The sequence below is a fragment of the Vipera ursinii genome (genome assembly GCF_947247035.1).
Source record: "Vipera ursinii genome assembly, chromosome: 11".
In the NCBI taxonomy this organism is placed as follows: domain Eukaryota; kingdom Metazoa; phylum Chordata; class Lepidosauria; order Squamata; family Viperidae; genus Vipera; species Vipera ursinii.
In genome coordinates, this window is record NC_139524.1 from 20,626,559 (window position 1) to 20,638,973 (window position 12,415).

The 12,415-nt window shown below is 51.6% G+C and overlaps 1 protein-coding gene across 1 annotated transcript in view; it reads left to right on the forward strand.

Annotated features, from left to right (window-relative positions):
• Positions 1-479: 479 nt before the first annotated feature.
• Positions 480-12,415, forward strand: part of ALDH1A2 (aldehyde dehydrogenase 1 family member A2) — a 29,500-nt gene continuing 17,564 nt past the window's right edge. The window contains exon 1 of the mRNA XM_083371656.1: positions 480-605. Within this exon, the coding sequence (XP_083227782.1) occupies positions 489-605 (117 nt within the window). The 5' untranslated portion in view covers positions 480-488. The remainder of the gene's footprint in view (positions 606-12,415) is intronic.

A 12,415-nucleotide genomic window follows, 5' to 3' on the forward strand; every position in this document is an offset into this window, starting at 1 on the left:
ACCCTCCTCCCTCTCCCCTTCCTCCCATGCGGGCATCCGAGGAAGCCCAGGAGATGAGAGGGACGCTGCCTGGACTTGACTGCCAGCCGGGAGGAAGACCTGTTGCCTTTGGAGCCCCTCCGCGGGCGGGATGGGTGGGGGGCAGAGGGACCGTGTAAACGGAGAGCCTCCATTCTAGGTAGGACGGTCCGGCCTCTTTGGCCCTGCCCTCAGGGCCTATATAACAAGCGGCTGCCTTAACACCTGCCTAGAGGAGAGGCAGAGGAGAGCGGCCGCGTCTTCAGCACTCGTCTTGGGGGACGGGGAATAACGTAGATCAGCTCTCTCTGTCCCTTTAGATCAACTCTCTCTCTCTCTCTCCCTCTCTCTCTCTCTCTCTCTCTCTCTCTCTCTCTCTCTCTTTCCCCCCCACCCCGTCACCATCATCTTCAGCCAAATAACGGGGACAGAATTGCAAAGAGCTGGAAGAGACAGAGGCAGGAGACGCGATGACTTCCAGCAAAATTGAGATGCCTGCTGGAATGAAGGCGGATCCGGCGGCTCTGATGGCTTCTCTGCACTTGCTGCCTTCTCCCACCCTCAACCTGGAAATTAAGTACACCAAAGTAAGTGGCCTTTTTTACTTCTTTCCGGGAAGCCTTTGGCTGCTGGCAAATGCAAGCAGCCTTCAGAGGGATCTTCTCCGCTGCAGTTCCCACCAGAGCTTCTTTGGAGTCCCGGTGTGAGTAGTTGATGCGATATTGAATCAGAGAGGGAGATCCACACCAAAGTTTAAAGTCACCCAGCCTTCCTTTTAACTTACTGCCTCAGATTTTCCTTTTTCCCAAGTTTTTTTTTCTTTCTTTCTAAATGTCAGTTGTTCCAGATGAGTCTTAGAGGAACTTATTTGTTCCTTTGTCCAAATCTAGTTCTTTCCAAATAAAGCTGCAAATGTTTTCTCTCCTTTTCTGTTTAAACCGGTCAATGGACCCCTTGGGCTTTTCCTTTAGCATTCCTGTAGGAGATGCAATACAGTCAAGTCTGGCAAATTTGGAAGAAGTCCTCCTTTGCTGAGCTCCTTCTTAAGAAAATATAATGCAGAGACTGATCAGGGAAATGCTCATTTTTTTGTTTTTCAGCACTATCAACGTTCATCCTGAGGTCCCAAGTCTTTGTTTTATGTATTTATACATGAGGCAGACTTGGCATTTTTCAAAGTTCAGATAATTACCCCGAATTGAAGTTCAATTGGCGGGTTGAAGTTTGCAACTTTCTGGCTATGAATTCCTGTTTATATTACTTGATGATGTTGGGAGTGATCTTCCGGAAAGATTCTTTGCACAAGTTTCAAGCTGATTTCAACAGTGAAATTTTGCAAGAGATGATCCTACTAGATCATAGCCTAAGATCAAACTTTTCTCGTTCTCTAATCCTGAAATGCTTTAAAAGGCGATTCAGTGTTTCAGACTTGGAAAAAATAATCACACTTGAAGAGAGGTACAGAGTTAAAAATAAGATGGTTATATATGGGGTGTTTTTATTCCTATTTGCTGAAAATATCATTTTACTTTCGAATTGAATTTCTGCATTTATTCATTTCCAACTTCTTTTCAAAATTAAGAAATAGCTAGGCTAAGCAGATTTAAAAACCTTTTTGTAGCGCTGCAGATCATTTTGATCAATTATCCACATTCATGTTAAAAATAGATCCTTCAGTTAGTTTGCAGTATTTTTTTTAACACCCGTTGTAAATCAACGACCAAATTCCAGAGAAGGGATGCATTGACCTCAGTGAGAGATGGGTTTCAGGTAGATCCTTGTTGCCAAAGCAGCTTGTAAGTCCTCTGGAGATCACTGCAGCGAGGGGGTGTTGGTACACTTTCCCTTGGATGTCTACCACATTTGCTTAATCCCTTTGTCTGAAATGGTATAGGTTTCCTGCTTGAGCAGGGGGTTGGACTAGAAGACCTCCAAGGTCCCTTCCTACTTATTATTCTTTCTATTTAACTGTTAATTTTAACTGGGGGGGACCAACATTAGTGCTCCCCTTCTTTTTTCATCACTGACTCCTCAGCCGTAGCTCAGAATCTCTCCGAGTCCTCTTGAAGCATCTCTTGAGGTCCCTCCTTCTTCTGGCATCTTTCCTCCTATAAATGTCTACAGAGGGGCAAGGTGGCTGCCCTGGCATCTGGGCAGCAAAAGGAAGGTAGGGCTGCCGGTCCAGCCTTGCAGAGTGCCAGGCAGTCTTTCTCGGGGGGGGGGAGCTCTGGCCTTGGGTCCTCCAGAACTGAGGCTTCCAGCTGCCTGTTTTATGTAGAAGGGAGATAAAGGTTTTCTGCTAGTTCCTCTTGGGGCTGGCAGCTGCACTACACAGCCTACCCCCCTCCTCCGTGGGTTGTTGGTTGTGACAGATGAGAGGCCTGGCATTAGCACATCTGGGGGGCTCCTGCCAGTGAGGCTGTGTGAAACCAGATGGGCAAGTCTCCGGCGTGGCAGAAGCGGAAGAGGCAAAATTGCCACCCAGGTCTGTTTTAAGGGGGCCTCGATTCTGGGGACTCAGAAACAGGGCTTGAGTTGGTGCTGAACCTCCAGAGGAGGGAGGTGGCCCAGGAGGAAGATCAAGCAAGGGGCAGAGGATGGCCAGGCTGTCCCAGGACCATCCAAGCTGAAGCAAACGGGAATCCATCTCTTTTCTTCCTGGGTGCTGCAGAGGCTTCGCTCTCACAGATTCTCCGATTTTGCTTCGCAGAGCTCCATTTTTGGTGATGATAAGCGGAACAGTCCTCTTCCAAACATCCCCAGGGAGAATCTGAGAAGGCATTTACAAAACAAAAGTGGGAAAGGATGAAAAAAGTGATTTATTCCTTGATTGCCCTCCCCCTCCCTGGGTGTTTTTCTTGGGCTCCCGCACATCTCCCTTCTCCTCCCTGGGCTGGCCTGACAAGTGATTTATAGCTAATTGGAGCCTTTAATCGGGTGTCCTGGCTCTCTGGCCAGACTGTCATCCAGGCCCAGATCACCTTTCTCACTTTTGGGAAAAAAAACAGTGAGGCAGAAAAGCGCCGACTGGCTTTCCTTCCTGCAGTGGGCTCACTTCTCAGCCTGAAAGGACAACAGTTCTAAACAATCCTGTTCAGAAGCAGAGTTGCTGCTTCTATCCTGGGTATCTCAAAAATGTTCCCTCTGTATGTGTGCGTCTCTCTGTGTGCGTGTGGTTTCTCTTGCTGCTTATTCACCACTGTAGAAGAAGGCAGGGAATCGCGTGAGGCTCTGCACTCTCCTCGCTCCGGGAGGGCTGGCCAGGAGGGGCAACATTCCCACAGCAGAGTTTGTGCATCAGTCAGGAGACGCATCGGAGGGACTCCCACCTTGTCCAGGGAGAACAAGAGTCTCGTTTGGGGCTCCCGGGGCACCTGAATCTTTTGTCCAGGGCCAGGCCCCTCTGATGCTCCCCTCCCGCCCTCCGGCTGATCCCCCTGCCTGCCTGTGGGGCAGCGGCATTTGTTTCTCCATTTGTTCATCACACACTCATCTATGGGGCGGGAGGTGGGGAGAAGATTCAGGAAATATTTTGCTAGCTCTAGAAATGGTTTACATTGCCTAGAAGTCTGTGCGAAATAAATCCAGACTGCCATAATGCACGTCAAAAGAACCTGGCCCACCAGTCTCAAGCACATCAGCCTCGGGGCAGCCGCTTAGCCTCTCCCGGCTGCCCAAAGATGAGGACGCCTCTTGGTTGCAGCTGTGTGGCTCCTTCTGGGCTCTTGCCAGCCCAAACCTGGGGCAGGCAGGTTAATTGGGGGTCAGTCCGATAGAGAAAGGCAGCCAGTTGAGGCTGGAGTGGCTCAGGATGGGGGGAGGGGCATGGATTGCATGCCTTCCTTTTCAGATGCACTTTGTGGCCCTGGACCCTGTTTCCTTCGGTGCTCTTGGGTATTGCTCAGGGGAGAAGGCTGCATCTGGACTATTTGCAAATGAATTCCAAGGATTTTGCTTGGCAATGCTTCCCGGGAAGTGTGCTTCAGGACATGCCTGCTCTTGTTTGCAGGAAGCCTAAGTGGGGAGGCATAAACTATTCCGAGCAGAGCCCCTCTTCACAGCCAGGACTTCTGCAAATGGCAGGCAGAGGCCCAGAAGTCCCGGAGCCACCCAGCAGATTGCAAGTGAGCCTCAAGAGTGGTGCCAAGGCCTCTCCGTGGCATCAAAAGCCATTCCTGCCTGAGCCATGGCTCTTTCTCGGGGTGGGGGGGTATGCCTGCAGCCCCAGCCAGTTTGGCTGAGATGCTGCTCTTCTCTGCCCTGCAGCTCTAGCTTTCTGGCTCTGCCAGTGGCTCCTTTGGGGTGGGGTCCTCAAAGGCACGAGGGCCCACCTAGCCCTTGACCCAAGTGGTCCTCAGGAGGGGAGGAGGTGTACTGGGCTGTCTCTCCAAAAGGTGTTTTGGCTTCCTTTGAATCCCACCTGGATTGCCAGCTGGGCTGTTCTCATTTCCCAGCCTGGGGGCATTTTTCACATCAATGCTGCTCCAGAGATGAGCCTCCCTCGGGAAGGGCCCAGGGCTCCCAGGCGCGATGTGGCTGGGGCAAGAAGCTGCCTCTTGTGGACTTTGGGGGTGGGGAGAAAAGCCAGAGGGACGAGCACAGGCAGGAAGTGCTAAAAAGGAGAAAATCCTTCTCTCTTAGCTCTGTTTGCAAACCCCTTTCTAAATTGAAATGGTGGGGGCAGTTAGCAAATCTGGCCTGGAGAAATCCTGAAAATATAACCATTTTGTCCAGCTTTGATGTGGAGGCAGGACACATGGTTGCACCCCTTTCCCATGTTGAATCTGGGGAGCCACCCAGCCCTCCTGTTTCCCCCACCCCCACCCCCAATGTGGCTGCTGGGACAGGCTTGGATAAACAGCCCCGCATTGGAAGACAAAGTGTGTTATGAACGGTGAGACAGCCCTGTTGATCTTCCCCTCGCTCTGTGCTCAGGATGAAGAAGTGCCAAGATGAGTGGGCCAGGGGCTGCAGGACAGCCAGTCCCCCCAACTCAGCTCTGTAAACCCAGTTAATCACTTTCTGGAGATCTGCTGGGAAGAGTAAGCACAAGCTGGTGGTCAGAGTGGGTGGTTTGCAGCAGGCATAAGTGGGGGGTGGAGGTGGCGTTTGACGTGTTTGCTCTCGCACTTCAGAAGAGGCAGAGTGGCAAAGTCAGGATGGTACACAGGTCAAAAAAGTCAAGATGACAGCGACACCGTAGGTCTGAAAACCCAGCTGTTTTGCTTCAGTTGTGCTGCTGCAACATTTTGACTTCTTTTCAGTTTCAGTTTCAGTTTTATTTAATTTATATACCGCCCTTCTCCTTGGTGGGGACTCAGGGCGGTTCACAGGGCATATATAAAAAAGACAATACAAAAATTAAAAAAAAGATTAAACCCATGCCCAGTTAAAAACAGTGAACAAATCTAAAACAACTATTAAAACCCATCCCCGTCAGGCCAGACCAGCTATTTCAAATAGGTGGGTCTTCAGGTCACGACGGAAAGTTTGGAGGTCTGGTGCCATCCGGAGCTCCACCTTCAGACCCTCCTGATGGTTCTACTTGGCCTGCATGGGCTGAGGATGATGGTTTATTGTAGTCTCCTGTTTGCTGGCATGCCATGAAGGGCTGGAACGACAGGCCCATTATCCTTAGTCCCAGGCTAGGAGTCTATCTCTTATTGGTTTTGGTTTGTTGAATTAATGTCATTTTTCAATGATTTTCGTTTGTGGTTTTATCTGTTTCTATGGATTTCTTTGTTGTAAAACATCCAGAGTCTATTGAAGTCGGGTTGGGCAGCTATAATAAATGCAATTAATTAATTAATTAATTAATTAATTAATTAATTAATTAATTAAATGATGTGATTATTGGTCCTTGGACCTAAACTGTATCATTCAAATTCCATTATTAAAAAGCACAATGGTTTCCTTGTCCTTCTTTCTCTGAGCAACTCACCCAGACAATTAATTGTGATCCATGACTTTTCTCCTAATGGCCACCTGCCACGGCAAGCTGCTAGAATGGGCAGGGCTCTGGGAGGGCATCCAGACCAGTCCCACTCATTGCAGCCACAACCCTCCTGACAGGTGAGAGCAGTACCAACTGGACTTCACCACGGCTGGGCTCCCTGCCCAGCAGAGGTCAGGAAGGGAAATCTGTCCCCACCAATCTGGCGGTCATCTGATTCAGCAGCCATTTCCTCTTCCCCTGCAAGAAAGGACTACGTCTCTAGTGCTGGCTGGACCATCCTCCCCATGCTTCCCAGCCACGTCGGCCAGGGAGGCCGAGTGGGATAGCCACGTCAGGCTCTGTTTGTGCTGGCTGAGCACCAAAGCCAGTCCGTGGTTTTTGCCTTTGTTCTAAGGATGGCGGGGGCATCCTGGGGACCTCACTCCACCCCCCTCGGCCTCCAGCTTGCTTCTTATCTTCTTGGGGGAGGCTCAGGGAGACTTCTGCTTTCATGCTGGTTCTATGGACTCCAATTTCCGAACTTCACACAAGAAGTTTCAAATTCTGCTTCCTTTTAAATTAAATCCATGCTCCTGCATTGTGGCTGTCCCCCCCTCCCCTGCAGCTTGCAAAAAGAAAGCCAAAATTTTAAGACATTGCCATTCTGTGAAACAAAAACTGTAATTGCTGGAATTGTCTGTCTTTGACCAACATCTTTCCTGGTCCGGGATGCCTGTTTATTCTACAAAGAATAAAAGGCAGCGATAATTAAAAAGCAGATTCTGCTCTCGGCCCTCCCTTTCCAATTTCCTTACGAGCCTCCAAGTGGGGTGGTCCTTCTGCCTGGTACCTGCTTAGCCCCTTCAGCAGGCAAAGAAAGGGAGAAGGCAGCCAGGTGGAAATTGCGGTAAATAACCCAGCCTAATTGCGCAGGTGAGAGCTGAGGGGGAAGGGGCAGAAGCCAAAGACAAGCTGGCCAGGTCAGCCCGCTCTGGCCTGGGCACATCGAGAGACAAGCCGATGCCTGGAGGAGGCAGACCCTTTACAGCAGAGGCCCCCTCCTGACTGGCCCGGCTGCCAAGAGGGCCCCTCTTCTGCTCCGGAGACTCCTACGCGCTTAGACAGTTGTGCTGACGGAAGGAGTGGAATTCTCTCCCCACCCCCTCGTTTATAGACGGGAGTGGCAGGACGCATCTTCTCCATCCATCCGCTGGGATGGGGGAGATGCCTCCCCCTTTTTTCCTGGTCTGAAATAATCCAGATCTCTCCATCGACTGTTCAGCATCTCTTGTTGGTTTAATAGGTCTTTGTTCTTCTTTCTTGTCCCCCTGAAGCAAAGGGCGAGAGGATCACCAAGGGACAGCCGTGAAAAGGGTCTGAGGAGGGAGGAGGCTACAGTAAGGGATCCTTCATATCTTTGCAGAATGGCAAAGGTGGGACAAGGCTTGGAAACATTGCCTGCAGCCTGAAGCTAAATTTGGGGTGGGGGAAAGGCAAATTTTGAAAATGGGCATGGCGGGTGCCCTTGGCCTGGGCTATCCTCTTGCTTGGCCTCAGAGACCACCCTCCCTCCCTCCCATCTTCCCTCTTGAACACTCTTTGATGGCCATTTTTGCAGTCAGCCTTGTGGGGCTTCCAGGAATGTTGCCAATTTGTTGAATTCTGCTGTTTTCTTTCCATAAAAAGTTTTATTTCTAATATCTAGTTTCTGCTGGGTTGTTACACTGAGGACCCCTCCGGAGGTCCTTTGCATGATATCTGCTGGGCTTCAGGGAGCCCAGAAACTCAGACCTCCCACCCTTTCAGGAGGCGTAGCTTGCAAGGGCGGGGGGGGGGGAAAGATTGGTGGAATTGGCTCCCCCAGAGATGGAGCCCCTCTGCCCTGGATGGCCCCCTGGAGGTTCTTAAAAAGGAACTATTTCGCAGGCAGCTTCCCTGTCATCTTTCTTTTTAGTGTTCTGCTGAGAACGGCTGTTAATTCATTCTTGTAGTTTAGTTTTTATTTTCTTATCATTCAATCTTACGAGGTAAGTTTTCATTTTTCTTTTATATTCCTTGCACACTGCTGAGAGCCATGAAATTGTGGCAAGATGTACATTTAATAAATAACTAAGCAGCAAATTTGGAAGAAAGTGTCAAAATGAAAGAGACCCCCATTAAGGGACGCCGCGCGAATGGTTGGAGAACATGGTGGGATTTATCGCCCCAATATGCCTGAGACACGCATCCTGGTTCTCCCTGCAAGAGAATAGAGCCTGGCTCAGGTTGACACAGCACCCGGTGCGCTTCCCTCCATTGCCCGATCTGGCCTCTCTGACGGCACCAGCCTGGGCAACTTTTCCAGCTGCAGGAAATCAGAAAAGGCTTTGAACCGCTAGATGAATGTTGGATTAATGTTAGCTTGTTATGGTCCGCCTCTGTCTGTGAAACATTGCTAGCTCCCTGGGTCCCTGCTAGAATTAAGAAAATGCCTGTAGTGGGCAGGAGAGAGCGGAGGGCACCACAGGCCCCGGGTTCATGGCTGAAAGAGCCACACAGGGCAACCTGCTGGCAATTCATGTTTCTTAGGTTGTCCCGACTCTGACATTTGGGAAAGAGGAGGTTAGGTGCCCATTCAATACCCACATGGAAGAAAGGGCCGCCACCAGTATTAATCACAGCCAACGGTGATCTCACATGACACTATGCCATGCCTCATGTAACGATGATCTCTGGAATAAGCCAAATTGCCCTAGGTAGCTGTTTTGGAAATACACAACAGCCAAGTTCCCATGTTGCATTAAGCCAAAGTCAAACAGGCCAAGTGATGACTTGGGGGTGCTCTGAGTCCAGCACCAAATGCCCCCAGGCACTGGTGGCCAGGATCGCGAGAGGCTGGGGGGCACTGGTGCAGAGTGCTTGTGACTTCCTGGAAGCCTGGTGGGGGGGAGAAAATCTGGAGGAGGGGATGACACTTTGGTTTCTGCAGCAGGGGGTGGATCACCTTTTGGAATCAGGTGCTTGGCCGGATCGGGGAGTCTCCCCTGTAGCCCCTTCTTTGACCTGCCACCCTTGGCTGAGCCTCCACACCAGGATGGAGCTCCAGCAGCGGCTGGTCAGGAGGGAAACCAAAAGGCTGTCCCTTTGCCTTCCTCCTGCTGTGCAGCTGCAGGCCTCCCTCCTTCTCCTCCTCCCCCTCCCGCTTTGTGGAGGCTGCCTGCACAGTGCTGGGCCCAGTGAGCGGGCGGGAGGTTCTGCACCAGCACGAGGTGCTGTTCGTGAGGAAAGTAGGGCAACAGCTGCAAAGGGGAGGGCCAGAAGCTGCGGAATAGGCCACAGGCCCGTCTGGCTCAGTTCACCTTCCTCAAGGGGACAGGATGTGTGGTTCCAGCCACTGAGGTCCATGGATAAAGCCAACACACTGGACCTCTGCCCGCTCTTGTGGACTTGGGCATCCTTGGGGCTCCTAATGCCAGCCAGGGCAGATGTGTACCCCGAGGATAAGAGGGGAGGACCTGCTTTCCAGGGCTTTGGCACACTGCTAAAGAGTCACCCTGGGACACTGGCTCCTCTGCAGATACAAAAGGGCCTAAATCCAGGCACGAGGCAATCCCAGAGACATTGCAGCAGGCAAGGAGGGATTTGGGGACATGCTGGGAGGGGGGACGAGAGCCTCCCTTCACATGGCCCCATAGTTGCTCAGTCCAAAGGGATCGCGTGGGACCAGAGCCGAGGCCCCAAGGAAGCGCAAGCCCAGGAATTCCCACCTGGGCTGATCCAAAGCTCTGGGCAATTCAGTCCTGGCTGTTGGCTGCCAGTGGCACCGAGGGCAACTGCAATGGAGGGAGCCCTTTGAACAAGTTTAGCACGCTGCCAGCCGGGCCAAGGTCTCTGCAGGAACTGCCCATGAATTAGCAAATGCCCGGAAGATACTTTTGCCCGTAAGACAAACTCTTGGGGTGGGGGCTAATCGACGCCATGGGTGCAAGCTTCACTTGTGCAATCCCTTGGTCGGTGCGCTGCAGAGGGGGAGCGCTTGGCTGCGAAGGTCACTTGGGCCAGTGAATTCTTCCTTAAGCCCCCCAGATAGGCTCAGCTTGGAAAAGCATGAGAGAGGCGGGCTGGCAGGGGAGGGGCTGCGTTGGGCCCTCGAAAGCCGCCTGGTCGTTCTGTGGTCACGGGGCTCTGCGCTTCATCTCTGACCTATCAGACCTGGAGTTCTTCACTTCAAAACTGAATCTTGCTGAGCTGAGATCAAACAGGCCAAGGTGGATGCTTGGCCGGTGATTTATCATGCAAAGAGGCTGGGAAGGATGGAGCCAACGGCATTCCAGCCGTTTCTCATCTGCGCAGAGAAAGCAGCTCCCAAGCCAAGCGGAATTGGGGGCTTTCCCCCCCCTGTCTTTTTCCCATGGCCTTTCTTTGTTTTGCTTTTTAAGAGATAAATATTGAGAGAGATCGTGTCTGCCCTAAAACGATGAGGTGTTCTCTAGTAAAGAACAGCAATTTCAGAAGCTGATTATTAACAGGAAGGCTAGAATTACTCTCTTCACCTAAAACAACACAGAGAGGCATAATTCAACCCTGTTACTGAAAAGGGGCCCAATCCACCAGGAAACGCTCCCAGCAGGACCTGGTTGGTGTCAAGCTGCTCCCTACAAGCAGCCATTGAGTCCTAGGAGTTGAACTGAGATCCGTTTGGTCGGCAATGGCCGGTGGATCAGGCCCCGTTCTCCCTACTTTTTTCAGGACAGATTCTTTCTCTGCCTCCCCAAAGTGGGGTTCATGAATTGGGAGTGATGTGCAGAAAGATCTTCCTTCCTCCTCCTCTCAGCGCTCCGTCTAGTTCTCCGTGACTCTCCATCGGTCTCTGCTCACGCCGCTACTCCCTCAATCCCTCCTCTGCCCCCACTCTGGTCCCGAGGCTCTGCTCAGCTTGATCCCCAGTTTTCAGGCCGGAGCCACGTCTTTGCAGTGGTGGCTCCTCTCCTGGGGCGTCTGCGTTTGCCATCTTTCAGGCAGAAAGGACCACAGACTCGGCTACCACAGACTGCCTGGCACCCCACTAGCTTATGTGATTTGCTATTCAGTGTCTCCTGTGAGCCCCCCTCCCCTGATTGGATAGCTGAGATCAACCACTGGTGAGGGAGGAACATGCAAACAGAGCAAAACTCTTAGGCTCAGCCTCTCTGGCTCTCAGGGCCCTCTTGGCAGAGAAGGGTGGAGGCTGGTTGCCCCGTCTGGAGACACAGCCAGTCAGGACAGAGAGACCCACAGGGCATCATTTTTCTGTCCTGTCCCATGATGCTCTTCCTATGGAAGAGGACTTGTCTAGGCAGGCCACTCTCCTAAAGGGTCAAGCAATTTCAGGCAAGGGTCCCTGGGCCCCACCACCCATGGAAGGGCAAAAACCAGGAAAGGACGGACCTTCTTCACAGGAGGAGGTGGAGGAGTACTTGGAGTGGGGGTGCCACATATCCCCATGTTTAGCTGAGCCCAGGACCTCCAAGACTCCTCTGCATGGATGTGGTCCCGTGTGGATCAGGGCAGCCACCAGGCCAAAAACAGATGAATTCTCAGAAATTCAGACGCATCGAGGCTCAACCTTTGGAACAGCACCAGGGTTCATTTGTCCAGAATAAGAACAGGAAGGCTCGAGCACGTCCAGAGACACAGGTGCTGGCCCAGCGTCAGCGGGATTATGAAATACCTACCAAGGGAAATGCAAGCTGCCACATTTTTTGCGTGTTTTCAAAATTGTCCGAAAAAAGTACCGTTATGTACTCAGCTCTTCAGCCACAGGACAGACGCTTGGGGCCAAACAGCTGTGACTCCTCCAGAAGCGTCTCTGGCGTTGGACCCCCCCCCCCCTTGCTCCAGTTTTACAAGTTTGGCCTCAAAACCTCTCAGAGGATCAATCACCGTATGAAAAAAGGAACCACTTTGATGGAACTGTAACCAGCTACTAAATCAGTGCAAGTAGGACCTGATTCATCCACAAACCTGCTTCTCCCCTATGGGGGAGCCTATTTTTAAGTGGATACTGAAATCCCTTTCCTGTACGGAAGGAGAAAAATCCTCCCGGAATGTCAAAAAGCGCAAGAGCGTGACTTACTAAAACTGGGAAAAGCCAGGCCTGGGGAGGCACATTCAGGCTCTGGCTGGACATGGGCGGTTGGTGACACCAATCCCAGCGGCACGGAGAGGATTGCTTGCACATCACCTGCAGCAGCTCAGCAGAATCTCCCAGCAAAGGAAATGGGAGCCTCCCAGTTTGCCAGGCTGGACAGCGACTGTGAATTCGGGGAGCAAAATGAGGGGCAACCTCTGTCTCCCTTTGCAAAGTTCTCCCTTTGAGAGAAAAGGCTGGTCTGTCAGCTGAGCGCCAGAGGAATCAGATGGTCTCTCTGAGTTCCAGGCCACAAAGCGAAGCCATTGCGAGGTGATGCTCTTTACTGGTTTGTCAAAAGGCAGCTGTGAAAA